At 40.7% G+C, this 16,081-nt stretch overlaps 3 protein-coding genes across 4 annotated transcripts; 1 reads left to right on the forward strand and 2 right to left on the reverse strand.

The window, feature by feature from the left end:
* Positions 1 to 67: 67 nt before the first annotated feature.
* Positions 68 to 3,607, reverse strand: ndufb8 (NADH:ubiquinone oxidoreductase subunit B8). Its single transcript, XM_015963021.3, has 5 exons — positions 3,454 to 3,607; positions 3,089 to 3,215; positions 2,827 to 2,926; positions 1,056 to 1,211; positions 68 to 225 (listed from the first exon to the last, which is right to left on the reverse strand). Exons 1-5 carry the CDS (start codon positions 3,542 to 3,544, stop codon positions 133 to 135), a joined length of 567 nt encoding a protein of 188 aa, XP_015818507.1. The 5' UTR covers positions 3,545 to 3,607; the 3' UTR covers positions 68 to 132.
* A 190-nt stretch (positions 3,608 to 3,797) lies between these two features.
* gpx9 (glutathione peroxidase 9) lies at positions 3,798 to 5,267 on the reverse strand. Its single transcript, XM_015963017.3, has 5 exons — positions 5,069 to 5,267; positions 4,892 to 4,985; positions 4,370 to 4,500; positions 4,155 to 4,285; positions 3,798 to 4,082 (listed from the first exon to the last, which is right to left on the reverse strand). The coding sequence occupies exons 2-5, from the start codon at positions 4,974 to 4,976 to the stop codon at positions 4,025 to 4,027; spliced, it is 405 nt and encodes a 134-aa protein (XP_015818503.3). The 5' UTR covers positions 4,977 to 4,985; positions 5,069 to 5,267; the 3' UTR covers positions 3,798 to 4,024.
* Positions 5,268 to 12,734: 7,467 nt separating this feature from the next.
* fbxl15 (F-box and leucine-rich repeat protein 15) lies at positions 12,735 to 14,647 on the forward strand. Of its 2 annotated transcripts, none has more exons than XM_015963015.3 (5): positions 12,735 to 12,890; positions 13,204 to 13,363; positions 13,444 to 13,946; positions 14,054 to 14,275; positions 14,363 to 14,647. In XM_015963015.3, the coding sequence occupies exons 1-4, from the start codon at positions 12,865 to 12,867 to the stop codon at positions 14,241 to 14,243; spliced, it is 879 nt and encodes a 292-aa protein (XP_015818501.1). In that variant the 5' UTR covers positions 12,735 to 12,864; the 3' UTR covers positions 14,244 to 14,275; positions 14,363 to 14,647. The 2 variants fall into 2 exon arrangements, with proteins under 2 accessions (XP_015818501.1, XP_015818502.1); XM_015963016.3 differs by having other exon boundaries at positions 14,366 to 14,476.
* Positions 14,648 to 16,081: the final 1,434 nt, after the last annotated feature.

Here is a 16,081-nt window from a genome sequence, read left to right on the forward strand (position 1 = left end):
TTTGTGCAACAATAAATCCTTTTGGTAACTTCTGAATTTTCAAATAAGAAAGCCACACAAACAATAATACAGTTAACATTAGTCTTTATTCTTCCCAGAAATATATACACAAGTAAGTTTGTATTTTAGGTATTAGATTTCATAATGTTTGATTTCCTCAGGTTGTTTTTCAGGATCTCCTCCCCTCTCCAAGTACAGGTCGTTGTAGGGATACTGCTTTGGAGCCTGAAACCGAAATATAAGTAACAATAAGTAAAGAAAATTGAGACATTTTTCTGCATAAGATGTGCAACACAAAAGGTAGCATTTTAATACACCTTGTAGACCTATTTGTATTTTTTTTTATTCGTCCAGGAAGAAATTGAGGTAAACAGTCTAAACAAAGATCCTCAAACATCCCTCTTCCCAGGTACCTCTTTCAGGATGACACTGAGGTATTCACAAGCAGGCAGTTAAATATAATTTGACCAGCAATTCCTGTGGCTGTCTCGATGCCTACTCCCAGTAGGACATGCATACATAAACAACTCACCAAGACATTTAGAAAATCAGCCCTACCCAATTTACACACAACCGTAACAAGCTTCATAAGATACAAATAAACACCAACTCTACTCATTAAACTTTCCTAAATGGATCTCACTCCATCCTTAAGGATGGGCCTCACCACCTGTAAGTGCAAAATTATTTTGGCAGTTTATTTTTGCGTGCTCCTAAAATATATTGCTACCCAACCCTCATTATTCCCATTAGTACACCACCAGCAAAACAGTGATGGTGGATGACGGCACATAAAAACTTTCTTCTAAGGTGCTAAATTATTTAATATTTTAAAACTCTTTGTTACTTTGGGGAAGAACCCAACTTAGCATAACAAATGCATAGGGACAAAATGTATGACTTATTAAAAAAAAGTCTGCAAAATTTAGTGACTCAAAAGTAGTAGCACATATTGTATTTTGTGTGGTGTTGATAATATTCCTGGGCCTGCATGATAAAACTAAGGAGTTAAATTAGAAAGAAATACATTTTCTCGCTTTGGTTTGAATACTTACAACAGGTTGGTAGCATGGGAATTTTGCCCCCACATAGAACATGAACAACATGAATCCGATGAAACCAAACAGATGCTTGCACATTGTGGACCACGGCACTGGGCTGGGTGAGGTATCGACACGATTTCTGATGAACATGTCAAAGTCCCAGTGCATCTAAAAAGCAACAAACACAATTTTTTACTGTTATTAGAAACAAAAGTATAATAATTAAAATAATTATTCAATCAACTATTTATGAAGGCATTAAACAGCTTTTAGAGAAGCAACATATCAGAGTAACCAGAGCGAGCCAAACACAGAAAAAAAACAATATTATAATTATAATAAGACTAATTACCAGATTATACAAATAACCAAGGAATTTTAAAAATTAAGCAAATTCAAGGTTTAGATATGAGATGCAATAATGTTTAAAATATAATCCTGCATCTCTAATAATCCATTACTATTGCTGTAGTAAAAAGCACATAATGGCAGTAAATTAAAATGTGGCAATAAACTTTTCTTACAGAAGCCAAAACATAGTTCATCATAGAAACAAAATAAATTAAAATAATAAAAAAAAAAAAAAAACTGGATCTCGCTCTGCAAACAAGTAAGACTTTATACTAGAAATGGCTCAATATGGGTTTTTTGTAATGCTGATACCGATAACTAGAGGTAACGGTCAGCTGATGGCTGATATATGTAGGGCTGAAATAAATCATCGAATGGTTCGATTCATTAAATTCCTCGATTCTTTTTTACTGATTCGAAGCTCCACAGTCTGAACACATTTTACTGGCGCACTGTGTGGCGATCTAGGTGCTGTGGAGGAAAATAGAGAAACCAGCAAAGACAGAAACTTCAGGGTTTCCCCCAGCGCTTTATAAGCCTGGCAGCCCGCTAGGATGACTAGTTTGGCTAGGATGGGCGATTTTAATACAAACCTAAAATGTGAATGAAATGTTAGTCAAATTTTGTTCCATAAAATATTTATTAACTATACATATCAGCTGGGGAAAGAGGGAACACCAATTTAATATATATTATTGAGCTTTTTATGTGTTCTGTTTTCATATTGATAGCAGCAGACCACAATCCAGTTGACGACGTTTCACTTGATATATCGGTCGGTCGATATTTACCGTTTTTTAGATATCTGTATCGACCAACATACATGTAGTGGAGTTCATTTAAAGTTAGGCACGTCCCTGACCAGCCCGGTGCTACTGCAGAATTTAATTAAAATGTATATTTACGTTCATAAAAAACAACTGCAACTTAAATTCTCTAAAAAGTTACTTTCCAACTAAAATGAACTTTCATGTACCAGTTTCGATTTTAACACTGAGCAGTGCACAGAATTTAAATTCAACATAGATTAAATTCAGTGTTCAAAAACGGATTCAGCTTCAGAAATGTTGTGCATCAACTGATGTTATTAGTGACATTTTAGCATGAAAGAAAGATGAAAAACATCTAAATATCAGATATGAAAATCGGCCCAAAACATAAGCAGCAAATATCTGCCATCGCCTGACCATGACCTCTACTGATCATCATTGGTATTGGCAATAGAAAAATCAATATTGGTCGACCTCTAGTATAAACAATTATATGGAAGCAATCCTTTTGAAACGTTCAATAAAAAGAAGTTATACATACATTTTTCACTAGACATATTTAAAGTTTTGATCAATACATTGTGTCAGCCTACCATTTGCGTTGTTTGATTTTTTGTAACATTTATTTGATGAAAAAGTCAACAACACCCTGAAGTTCTTACCGGCTCAGCCCAGTTCCTCCTCAGGTCAGGGTGGTCCCACTGGTACCAGGGGTCTCTCTCTTGCTGGGACCTGTCTGGTAGTTTTGGGTAGTCACCGAAGCTATAAAAACAAAAAGATGGCATTTGGTTTTAAACACAAGTTTTGTTATTCACGAAAATACAGACATAGATGCACTCGGGCTTTCTTTATATGCAATGAATAATGCGGAAAAAAAGAGTTACACAGCAAAACGTGAAAAGGTGTCGGATCTAATAAGCTTACCCCTCGCCGTTATCGGGATATGGTTCGTAGTCCTGAACCGTCAAATTGTACTTCTTTGCTGCAGCAGCTCTCTCCTCTGGGGTCTTTGGGTATGGACCAGGCAGACTGCCTTTTGATACACCGGAGGCTAGAACAACGATAAAACCATTTATAAATATGGTAAGTAGCGATAAACAGGTTCAATTCCCAAACGAATGAATAAAATATGGCAACTTTTATGTTCTAGTGGCGGCAAATCAACTAGCACATGCTAGCGTTAGCGTGTCAAGGTTACCTCCATATAAAGATTCAAACGATTAGCTACGACAAACATCTTCGGAGAAAGCTACCGCACAGCTTGACCACATGAATAAAACCCCACTGACCTGCTCTACATCCCGATAAAAGGGCCGACAAGCCAGAACTTCTCCCCTTAGCGAGTGCCTTGGCCCACATTCGGAAACCAACACCGGCCATGTTTACTGGCTGCTGCGTAAATATACAGAATGAAATGAACGCATGCGCAGCTCCAGAAATACGGGTTGCGGGAAGGGCCAATCCTTCTCATCAAAACATTTATTTTTTTTCTTGTACGTAAATCTCACCCATTTCCACTCAAGAATTATATAATTTATTTACATTTTCAGCCCTCTGAGTCCCACTGGGTGGTAAGTGCTAAATTATGTTACAATCAACTAAACTGTCAAAGATGACCAAAATAATCACAATATTATTTCCAATAGTGTTTATTTTTATTTTGAGCAGAAGATCTTTGCTTATTTGCAAGAAATATGAAACACTGAAACTCCTCAGGTGGCTAAAGAGGACTTGTTCTCAGAGTGAATGCACCAAAGCTCCAACAAATGTCTCTCTTCACATCCGATCCGGCTCAGGTACATATGTGCATTGACTGAGGGATCATCATTCCGCCACCAGTGAAAGATCAAGCATGATCTATCAGAGGAGTGTTGTAATGTCCTTCTCCACTGTCTCAATCGGGCAGTGAAGTTCGTACCTGCAGCAACAGGAAGAGACATTTTTAAATACAATGCACTTAAGTTTCTTAGTCTGTTTTTGATGGTTTTACCTCTTGAATGGTACACCATCTGCATTAATTAGAAACTTCTCAAAATTCCATCTAATGTCATTGACTTTAATCGGAGACCAGTAGAACTTCTTAATGTCTCCTATGACAGGATTCACAAATGGGAGCGATTCCTGTTGAGAACAAGAAGAGGTAGAGACAATCTTCAATCTTATGACTCTTTTAGTTAAAAGTCCTTGTAAAATGCACAATATTACCTTTAGATAAGTGAAAAGAGGTTCTTCATTTAATCCGTTTACCTCAACCTTTGAAAAGACAGGAAACTTTGGTACAAACCCACCACCGGGTCTCACATACTTCAGAATATCGAGCATTTCATGATTACCCTCTGAAAGGAAAAATGCAAAAAATGTTATTTTGTATGCATGCAGTTCCAATATAATATAGAAATAGAAAAAAATGGGCTTTGTATAAAACATGCTAAGTTAAAGTTAAAACAAATGTTTAACTTCTATCATGGACAAAAAAGTAGCAAATTGTTCAAGTATAATTTTTTTTAATTAAAAAAATATCAAGTCTTTTGAGGTCATTTTTGTTCTCCAAAATAACTTCAGTCCAGTGGTTTTATCTTTCTTTTATTGCGTCAAAAGTTATGTATTGAATTTTTTAAAATGAAACTAAATAGCTCGTAAACGAAAACATAGGTGATGGAGGAATAATCCTCAGTACTACCATTTACAGCACAACATCAACATTTCCTTAACTGAAGAAATGCTTACCAGGTGACTGAAGACCAAACTGGTTGCAGGGGAATCCTAACACAGTGAAGCTGAGGTTGTCAAACATTTCCATCAGTGCATTCATTCGATGGTACTGCAGGAAAAAGGCAAATGTTGTCAGTTATGCATTTCCAACAATAGCCCAAACATAATCCAACAGCACTCATGAAGAATTACCTCCTCTATTGTTGACCCTCAGAAGGTGGCCACGTTGACGATGAGAAGCACTTTCTCCTTGTAGATGCTCAGAGGAACCTGCTCTCCTTCCAATGTCTCAGCAAAAAAATCATAGATGGACATGTTTGCTGTAGCTTTCCTTCAGCTTGTATACAAGCTAGTCAGTCAAGAGAGAGTATTCACTCTACCATCCTGTTGACTCTCCTCATTCACTGAAATATAACTCATGGGTCAGCAGTTGTTCAGCATGACTGACTTCATTGTTACAGTGAGCAGAGGTGTGATGGCAGGGTGACCAACTGGTCAGCGTATACTGGGATGATAGCACCTCAAATAGAGGCAGCTACTTAGAATGGGGTCAATCAATGCTCCTAAATAATATTTAGGTTTCTGTTCCATAACTGATAACAAAAAAAACATAAACATATTCTTGTTATTTAGAGGGATTTGTGTACTGTAGCGTCACAGATGTAATGTGCCATTTTTGTCTTCATTTGGCAGGCAGTATATAGTTTTGTTATATAACCCAAACTCTGGATTATATTTGAATTATCTCTTGCTAATTTAATTTTACAATGAAAACTTTGCAGTTAGTATTTTAATGTGAAATTGCATTACAATAGATAATCATGATTATGTGTTTGGAAACAAATCTACAAATACAGTACTTAATGGACTGGTCCCCAGCTTCCAGTTTTAATTTTATGCACCTTTAATGATAATTACATCTATAACATTTTAATGCATTTTAAAATACTTATAATGTTAAACACAGTATTTGATTTTTGTGACAATTAAGGAATAATAATCTTTTATTCAGTTGTTAAATTTTGTTGAGTGAGGTCAAATTTAGCTTATCCCATCATGTGCATGGTGTGACAGTCACTAACAGAAACCCGCGGTTTGTATTGATGGTGCTGAAAAAATTTAAGACATAATTTACAAAATATCTTTTATTTAGAGATCTATACACCACGTTCATTTTCATCCTGATTATTTGAGCCACAGCGGGAAAAAGCGTTTTCAGTTTTAATTTTCATGATTTTTGCTTAGAGATACAAACCAGGAAAATTACGACTGATGCGTTCACATGTTTGTTGTAAATTCTGTTAACACAGGTTTGTGGGTCAGCATGTCAAGACAACAGTTTGTACATTTGTTTAATTTATTGTTTTCAAACTAAAATTTTGAAATTTTACCAACAAATAGTAAAAAAAGTTGAAGTTCTTGTGAAAACAAACCAACAAAAAAAAAAGGTTTTAAAGTGACAATGTGTAGTTTTTACCATTAATCTCTGGAAATATCCATCGAAATGTTGTTGTAAACGAATAAAAAGATGCGCAGTTGTTGAAAAGCATTGTTTCACAACATATAACCATAAAAATTAGTTATAAAATACATAGGAGCGGGTCTAAGTCTCTGGGCGACGCCATATTGGATGCCATGTTTCCTTCTACAGAAGCCTGTGAGGACAAAACACATTTACTGGTTTGTAAAAAAAGGGTTACAAAACTTTCACCAATATTAAACATTGTTGTTTTACACATTTATCCCTTCACTTGTTGCCAGTGATGAAAGGAAGCCTGATGTGCTTGTTGTTTTGCTGGAGGTTGCACTCCCAAGGATTTTTGATCCTAAGGACCATCCGTTGGTAAGGTCGTGTTTGAACACAAAAGTAATGCTAGCTCGCAATGATTTAGGTATGTACTGCCCCCATCACCATGGAAAATACACACAGTCACTTTAAGGGGTTTTGATAAACATACAAATAACAACTAAAGATTGAAGTGAGTGTTGTTAATTGCTTTGACTGATTAATGATTTCCTGCTCAGGCTCTAAAACATACAAACGGAAAACATTATAACTATAACTATACACTATAACTATTATAACAGTCTATTTGTGCTTCATTGATACATCCAAGATATTTGATAGAGTTAACCACAGGAAACTATTCATAAAGCTGCAGCAAAGAGGTGTCCCATGATACTTACGCATCTTGGTTTATTGGTATGGTCAGCAAATGTTCCAAATAAAATGGGGTAACAGTGTCCCAGAGCCATTTAAGGTCAGTAATGGAGTCAGCATTCTATCTCCTCTTCTTTTTAACCTGTACATAAATGACTTCTCTTACTCTGTGATTAGTATCACCAAGAAAGTCAAATATCTTGGCGATATTATCACAGAGGACATGAGAGACGATGACGACATGTACAGGCAGTGCCGGATGTTATTTGCTCGGGGAAATACACTCGCTGGTAAATTTGGGTCTTGTTCTGATAAAGTAAAGAAAATTTTGTTTAAGGCTTATTGTACACTGTTGTACACGGCCCACCTATGGACCAACTATAATAAATGTAGCATCCGTGGGCTGCAGGTTGCCTATAATGATGCTCTGCGTTTGATACTGAGGAAGCCTAGATAGACGAGTGCAAGGGAGACTTTTGTAAACGTGAGGGTGAACACCCTACAAGCTACCTTAAGAAATTTTATTTACAAATTTATTTGTAGGCTGAACAATTCTAAAAATGTGATTAATTTAGTCGGCCATTTTGGGTTGAAATGGCAATTTTTACCCGTTTTGGCCGTTTTTAGGGTCCGCCTCTGATTGATTTACTCGACAATTTTTCGCACGATCGTCTCGAAATTTGTGGGAAATTGCTCAGAAGGGATGGGCAATCAAATAGAAAAAAATAAAACTGGCTTTTCATATATTCTGAGGGGGCGGGGCCAGGCCTCAAAGTTCAACTACTCGCCAAAAAAATATAAATGGCTATAACTTCATAACCGAATGGAAGAGAGTTACAAAAATTTCTGTGGTCATTCCTCATCCACCCATGAACTAAATAAAAGGTTGGATGAAGACATCACATAAGCCCCGCCCCCTCAGGACCAAAACGGTCAAGTTTCACTGTGATAGGTCCCAAATCGCCCCATTTCACTTAATCACCACAAATTTGTAGCTGTCAACTCAAGACAATTGGGGGTTGCTTGGCGTCACTTTATGGGCATTTTCAAAAGAGGGCGGGGCTGTGGCGGCGGGGCTGTGGCGGCGCGGCGAAGTTGCCTCCCATTTCGTCATTTCTAAAGATATCGTGACGAAACTTCTAGTGAGCGATCCTAGTCTGGACCCCCAAACAATCTGATGTAAAAATCCTGAGGGCGTGGCCTACTTTCTGAAATAGTGCCCCCTAGGACCATTAAAACTGTCAGCCTCAAGCCGTGCTTTAACTGAGAACTACAAAATTTGGTACACTAATGTAGTGCCTCGGGACCTACTAAAAAGTCTCTTGGAGCCAAGTTCAATGTCACACAGGAAGTCGGCCATTTTGGTCCAAGTAATCGATTTAGTGGTTTTCGCACACGTTGTTTGGAGAGTGATGCCCCGTCGCCCTCAAACTTCTGCTATGTACTCTTAAGACATAGGGGGGAAAATTCAACTGTCGGATTTTAAATAACTTGAAAGGTGTGAGCGTGGCTAAGCCTCAAACTTTGACCTGTTGACATGCCACTTTATTTACACAGCTCCCTATTGGACTCCTTTCATCCAATCACCAGCAATCTCTGGCAAATAGCAGTAGACAAGTTGAGGTCACTTGGTGTCCAGTGCTGGCAGGTTTTGAAAATGATGCCATGGCGAATTCTGGCGTGATGCCGTGACCTTACGTTTGACTGTAACTTCCACAAACAGCCACCAATCTGCACGAGACTCAAAATGGCAATCAACAATCATGCCCTTTAGCGAATGAGGCCCAAACAGTTAGTGAACGTTGTATAATATCACCACAGCGCCCCCTACATAACTTTAAAACTGTAATAACTCCTACAGACGAGGTCACAACTGCACCAAACTTGCTATATGTTATCACACAGTTGCACCCAACACAATCCTGTGGTCATTGGTTGATATCTATTTAGCTCCGCCCCCTGACAGATATTAGGCCCTGAATAACACATGCATAATGCAATTCACACCAAACTGCACACAAATGATGCATGGGCTGCATGGTGGCGCAGTGGTTAAAACTGGTGCCTCGCAACACGAAGGTCGAAGGTTTGAAACTCGGCTGCGGCCTTTCTGCGTGGAGTTGCGTGTTCTCCCCATGCATGCGTGGGTTTTCTCCGGGTACTCCGGTTCCCCCCACAGATCACAACATGCCCTATAGATTAAAAAAAAAAATTTGTAAGTCGCTTTGGGTAAAAGCGTCTGCTAAGCACATAAACATAAACATAAACATAAATGATTGCTGTCAACCTACAAACTGTTCCATGGGATATTTTCCTAAATTTGGGACAGCGCCCCCTAGATACAATAAAACCTTTGTAACTTCTACAAAAAAGCTACAAACTATATCAAACATGGTGGGAGTCATCACGGAACTGCAATCAACACATGTATGTGCTCACTCATTCAAATCACTTTAACTCTGAATTAGTGCAGCCCAGCGCTGAGAATGTGCTGGGCTGACCATGCGCTGACAGCCGATCACCGGATACATGGCAGTGCTTGAAGCTGATGGCAGCTCATTAACAAACATCCACAAACAATTAAGATGCATTTTCGCCTAATTTATTTACTGACAACGCAAAAAATAATCTGGTAAGTATAACTCACTCAACCTGGATGTAAGTGGAGAAAATTTAGAAAGTTTACTAAATTATATTGACAAAGTTTTTGAGTTTTTCCTTATGGGTCCAAAGAGATCAGCAGCTGAGACCGAAACATCTGGGACCAAGAGGAGCCGTCCTCAGGACTCGCCTGAGGCCTCATCTCCCCGTAAGGACATATTGGAATTATTAGATTCTATAGATAAACGGCTTCTGGGATTTGAGGGGCGACTTCATCTGCTTGAGGTTCTACACCAGGAGTTTCAGAACCTCCGAACATCTTTGGAGTTCATTCAAGAGCAGGTTGAGCGGCTCGCTGCTGAGAACATGTCTCTGCGGGAGTCCGTTTCTTCCCTGGAAGAGGGAATGACGTGGGTCACCCAGGACAACAAGATTCTGAAGGAGACGGTTTTGGACCTTCAGGCCCATATCATGAGGGATAATTTGGTGTTTGCAGCCCTGCTGGAGCAGACGGGAGGGGCAGAGAACTACGAGCAAACAATAAAAATCTTTCTCCAGACCCAAATGAAAATACCCGAAGAAACGGTAAAAAACATCATTTAGCATTTAGTTACTTATTCCATCTTATTCACATGAAGGCGTCATATTCTAGTCACTCACACACACATCTATGGATGCACTAAGGTTTGTCTCATGGAACGTACATGGAGCTGGCTCCAGAGAGAAAAGATTAAAGCTTTCTGATCAGCTAAAGAGAGTGCAAGCAGACGTAATATTATTACAAGAGACTCATAGATCTGCCACATCCGCAGATGAACTTAAAACACCTGAGGTTCCCAGCATCACACAAACATGCACATGGAACCTTGGGGGGTGGACAAGTCAGGGAGTGCGGGTATGGACCCCATTTCCGCATTCCTGTGGCAACCTGCCCCCCAATTTTTATTTGCACCTTAAACACTTCCACCAATGACATTCCACACAAACACTGGGAATGAGCACATTCAATGGTATTTGGCAAGGGGATCTTTCAGCCTCATCCCGAGTGCCGGTGCCCACTTCCAATTTTAAACTGCACTTAGACACTGAGGGCTGTGGGTGCAAGTGGGGTAGTGTGGTGGCATCAGCTGGCATAGGCGAGACGATGCCCGCACTGCCCGCTTACCACAGCTATGGAATACACCTCATCAACACTTACTAACACCATATTGGAGCAGGCGGAGGGAGACTAGGGGGTCTTAGCACACCTCTGTTGTCGCTTGGCTTCCTGGGGCTGGAGGCTAGGAGGGAGATCCGGCCGTCCTGTTGGGGTCTGGGGTGGTGGGTTGCTGTGCTCAGCGTTGGGCGGGGGAGCCTGCTCATCAGCACCCAAGCAGAAAGGGTCGAACTCTGGGAACCAGTAATGGTTGTACCCCATGTGCAGCAGTACCGGGACCAGAGTGAATAGGGTGTGTATGGGGAGCATGAGTGGGTGTCCGGTGTGCATTTTTGTAAGTCTTTGGTTGTGTGTGTATGTGTGAGCATGAGGGAGGGAGTGTGTGACTGTGTTTGTGTATGACTGCACATGTCAGGTGGGGCCTTTGACTCTTCCCTTCTCCTGGGACTTCTTTTGATGAAATAGATATTCGTCTCCCCTCTCCCTGCCACACGTGGTGTGGAGTGCGGTGCCTTGGTCTGCCTGGGTCGTGGCTCCCGGGTCACAGAGTTTAAGATTTTTGGCGTCTGCCTGACCAATACCGGTGGCTGCCTGGTGGGGTCTGGGTCCCCGGGCTCTGCTGGGTCCCCGGCGGGAGTGGTCGCCCCTGGGTCCCGGGCTCGGCCGGCTGGGGGGTGGGAGGCTGAGAGTAAATCTGTAAGGCTTGTTACCAGCATTCAGACATCAATTCTGTTTGCTTCACAGCCAGACAGGAAACGTGGGGAAAAAAAATCACTTTAACTCCGCCCACTTACAGCCTTTTTGGCTCTAGATGACCCATGCAACATTTGATTGATGCCAAATTAACAGAAAACCATCTTTGATGACCAAAGATTATGTCCATGGGATTTTGTTGTAAATGCTCACAGCACCCCTAGATAGGTTCAAACTTTATTAACTTCTAAAGAAAAGGTCAGAATGGCATTATACTTGGTTTGTGTCATTACGTGACTGTACCAAACACATTGATGTGGTTGTTGGTTCGAATCCCTTTAGCTCCACCCCCTTTCAGCTCCCTGGCTCTAGAAAGCACACGCAACATCTGATTGATGTCAAACTACCACAAAGCCATCTTTGACTCCCTGAGAGGACCTCAATGGGATTTTTATGTAATTGGTCACAGCGCCCCCTAGATAAGATTAAAAGTTAATTAGTTCCTAATACAAGGTCAGACTGGCATCAAACTTGGCTTGTGTCATCACATGACTGCATCAAACACATTGATGTGGTTGTTGGTTCAAACCCCTTTAGCTCCACCCCCTTTCGGCTCTCTGGCTCTAGACAACACACGCAACGTCTGATTAATGCCAAAATAACAGAAAACCTTCTATGTCAACTAAAGCTGACCTCAATGGGATTTTTCTGTAGTTGGTCACAGTGCCCCCTAGATAACTTTAACCTTCAATAACTTCAAAAACGTGGTCAGAATAGCATTAAACTTGGTCTGTGTCATCACACCACCAGTGTGTTAAAGATAGAGCAACCCCTAGTGGTGAGATGTGTAATTTAATGGTGGGCTCAGAGGAGAGAGTCAGGATGAGAGTGAGGTGCGGACGAGGAGACCGTCAGCGTTTTCTGGTGTTGGGGTGGTCGACGTTTCTGTTTCGCGGACGTGCCCGGGACACCGGCCAGGCCGGAGCGGCGAGGGCTGAACGACGCTGCTTGCAGCTTTAATTTATACTTTATTTTCACACCACTGTCATTATAGTTTCTTGTTTCTGTTTTCATGAATATTTTGTCTCTTTAGCCTGTCGCAATGTGTTCATTTCGTGTTATCTTATCTGTACAATGTTTTTCTACTTATGTGAATTGGACTAAGAGTCCTGAATAAAGAATTATTGACTATTATGTAATAGCAGTGAGACTCAGTGGCAGTTCAGTACACATTATTCCAACGGTCCCTGAAAGCAGCATTTGGTTTGGGTTACACCTCAAACGCTTTCAAAGATGCTAAAGCAAAATATGCTGCTTTGGCATATAATTAAAGACCAACGGGTCATTAAAAACGCTATTTAACCCAATCAACACACAATGGAGGAAGAAGCTAAGACGCAAACGTGAGTGGGTTTTATAATGTTTTCATTTCTAAAAAGCAGCGGAATCGTTGAACCCGGCAGACTAGCTCACCGGCTAACGGCTAAGCTTGTGAGTGGTGACGGTTATTCACGGAACTGTAGCTTGTCCTATTTTAACGAACATTTTCTGTTTAGTGGTTAATAATAGCGACGGTGTTAATGGGACGCTCTCCACATTCAGCGTCACCGTTACTGCTTTGTATCCTCATGGAGAGATTGGTTGTTTGTGTTGAGGCGTTTTATAGGCAGGTCGCAGGGTCAAAGGTCAGCTGTAACACGGTTTGCCCTCCTGCAGATGTCAGCTCTTGGATCTGCCCTGGGAGGATGTGCTCGTACCACATATTTTGTCCCATTTACCGCTGCAGCAGCTTGTCAGCCTGCAGAGGGTGAGCAAGCAGTTCCACAGCCTGGTCCAGGTTTTTCTTGCTAACTGCAGGAGCTTTACGTTATCAGTGGTGAGTAACTATACAGGCTGTATTCTCTTATATTGTCTAGTTTTTGAGCCATTTGATTAGCTTTGTTTTCATGTTTTCAGATTGGACCATGCATTCCAAAAGAAGCCTTTTGCACCATGTTAAAGGACAATAAAGTTCTCCAGAACTTGTCTCTTCAGAATTGTTCAGATTGGGTTTCGGACAAGGAGCTGCTGCCAGTTATCGGTCAGAACCAGCATCTGCAGAGGGTGGACATGAGCGGCTGCGCCTGCCTTACCCGCCACTCTCTGGTGGCTGTGTCCTTGAGCTGCATGCATCTGCAGCATCTTGGCCTGGCACATTGTGAATGGGTGGACAGCCTGTCCCTGCGCAGCCTGGCTGACCACTGCGGGGGACTCCAGTCCATCGACCTCACCGCCTGCCGCCAGCTGAAAGACGACGCCATCTGCTACATGGCCAGGAAGTGTTTGAAGTTGAAGTCTCTATCGTTGGCAGTCAATGCCAACATTACAGACGAGTCTGTGGAAGAGGTGGCCAAGAACTGCAGAGAGCTAGAGCGGCTGGACCTGACAGGCTGTCTGCGGGTCAGAAACCAGTCCATCAGGTATACTGTGCCTTCATTTTAAGTATGAGTGCCAAACCTGCCCACGCTTTCCCACGAAGCATCTCTCACGCTCACCCACCCACAATAACTCCTCCTTGTGTGCACAGGACTCTTGCAGAGTATTGTCCGAAGCTGCAATCCCTGATGGTGAATCACTGCCACAATGTGACAGAGTCGAGTCTGGATCCTCTGAGGAAGCGGAACGTAGTGATTGATGTGGAGCCACCTTTACAGAGGGCTCTGGTGCTTCTGCAGGATGTGCTGGGGTTCGCTCCATTTATCAATCTCCAGATTTAGGCAGACATGTTTACCCAACAGGGGCATAAAGGGTAGGTAAAAGGGTCTGTGCTGGATGAGTTTCTGACACATTTATAAACAGATTTACAAGATTCTTACAGGTATTTTTGTTTTCACAGCAGTTTTTCTTAAAGCTGCATCACATGAACCTGTGTTTGAAGAAATGCTGAGATTCTTCATGAAGATCAGGATGCATTCTTACAAGTGTGTGGCAACACAAGTTTCCCCTGAAGTGTGATTTATGATGCATTTTTACAAAAATAAGTTTTATTTTGCAAAATCAAAGAAGGAAGCCATGTATGTTTTCTAGCTTCACCGCCTCGTGTCCCAAAGTCGTCACTGCACTGTTTTTCTTTCTTCACTTGTAACGACGAGGCTTTATAGCAAAATGCTTTTAACCAAAATGAGATCTATTGGTTTGTTGCTTGTTGAAACAAAATGCAAAAGCAATTGTCTTCTGTTTCTTTTGAAACATTAAAAAAATGTTTGTGGTTATAAAATGTTTAATTTTGCATGGGCGTCTTTAAACTGCAGCTAACACGAATCAAAGTGAGTTTTCCTGACTTCAAATTTATCTGCTGTTTTCCCCAATTCCCAATAAAAATTGAAACTGATTTCCAGCCTGTAGATACCCAGATATCAAGTGTTGACAATATTTGAAGGAACTGACTTTTTAATTCTTAATATTTGCACATGCTCAGGCTTTGTATTAGTTTGAATTTATAAAGACTGCTTCCCACGGAGTCTCTAAAAAGATTTTATAAGAAGAGCTTGTTGGAGTGTTTCTGCTGTTGGATGAATTATGAATAAAACACTAAATGTTAAACCGATGCCCATAACGGTTGCTGCTTCTTTAAAAACCATGTAAGTGTAATGACATAATTAAACTTTTGTTCTGTGGCTAAATCTTAGAGTCTTTTAAACTATTTTTAAATAAAACATTCATAAATACTTTATGTTACACACTTGATTTTTTTTTCAGCTATAAACTGGGTAAAAATCACCCCGATAAAATGTTTAGATTTGATTTTGTCTGGAAAAATAAATGTAAATGTTTTACAATCCTGGAAAAATATTTATCTCTCAGATTTTTGAGAATACAAACACATTTCTCTAACGTATCATATGAGTTGTGGACCGTTTTCATGTAATCTTTGCTTTTGAGGATTTTTGTAGCTTGTTGCCACAAGGTGGCAGCATCGAGTCACAAACTAGTCTCAATTCTGCTTTCTGAAAGCTTGCGCTGTTTTTTGGAAAAGAAAATTCCACAGAAACAATAATAGTTTATAATGTTTTATTTTTCAGAAACTTAAATTAAAATTAAGATAATTTACAGATTTATCTGTTTGGGACAGTGAATACAAGCCCAAGGACCTTGTTATCTTCTGACCCAGCCTTTGCAGCACAATAATTTGAGTTCCCTTTGATGCCACAGCTTCCTCTGGTTTCCTCTGGTGGTCCACTTGGCAGCCTTTCCTGCATCCTGTCACTGTGACAACACAACAGGTCTATTTTCCACATGATGGCATGATTTACCCCATCTGCTGCACGCTGTCCACAAGCTGAATTTGTGCTATGTTGTTTGGAGGGCTTTAGGGATCGGTCAGCATCCTTCTGTTGTGCTGATCATAATGTCTATGGTGTTGTGACTCAAAAAGTACAATATATTGTTGGATTTTAATCCAGACTCCATATATTTTTCTGTAAAAACACACGTTTGTTGGCTCAGAACATTTTCCACTGGCACCTCTTAGAAAGAGTTTTAGACCGTCAGTCTGAGTCACGACAGCGGCCCACCAGGCTCCTGCTCTTGGTGTGAAGCAGCGCTCTGCGGGTTA

This window comes from Nothobranchius furzeri, chromosome 16 (assembly GCF_043380555.1).
Source record: "Nothobranchius furzeri strain GRZ-AD chromosome 16, NfurGRZ-RIMD1, whole genome shotgun sequence".
Classification (NCBI taxonomy): domain Eukaryota; kingdom Metazoa; phylum Chordata; class Actinopteri; order Cyprinodontiformes; family Nothobranchiidae; genus Nothobranchius; species Nothobranchius furzeri.

Coding starts and splice junctions, on each gene's coding strand:
- ndufb8 (XM_015963021.3), bottom strand. CDS start 3,544: ATGGCCGGTGTTGGTTTCCGAATGTGGGCCAAGGCACTCGCTAAGGGG. Junction 2,927..3,088: donor TATCCCGATAACGGCGAGGG/GTAAGCTTATTA, acceptor TTGTTTTTATAG/CTTCGGTGACTACCCAAAAC. Junction 1,212..2,826: donor GGAGGAACTGGGCTGAGCCG/GTAAGAACTTCA, acceptor GTTGCTTTTTAG/ATGCACTGGGACTTTGACAT.
- gpx9 (XM_015963017.3), bottom strand. CDS start 4,976: ATGAATGCACTGATGGAAATGTTTGACAACCTCAGCTTCACTGTGTTA. Junction 4,501..4,891: donor GTTTGGTCTTCAGTCACCTG/GTAAGCATTTCT, acceptor TTTTCCTTTCAG/AGGGTAATCATGAAATGCTC. Junction 4,083..4,154: donor GATGGTGTACCATTCAAGAG/GTAAAACCATCA, acceptor CTGTTGCTGCAG/GTACGAACTTCACTGCCCGA.
- fbxl15 (XM_015963015.3), top strand. CDS start 12,865: ATGGAGGAAGAAGCTAAGACGCAAAC. Junction 13,364..13,443: donor GGAGCTTTACGTTATCAGTG/GTGAGTAACTAT, acceptor TCATGTTTTCAG/ATTGGACCATGCATTCCAAA. Junction 13,947..14,053: donor GTCAGAAACCAGTCCATCAG/GTATACTGTGCC, acceptor TTGTGTGCACAG/GACTCTTGCAGAGTATTGTC.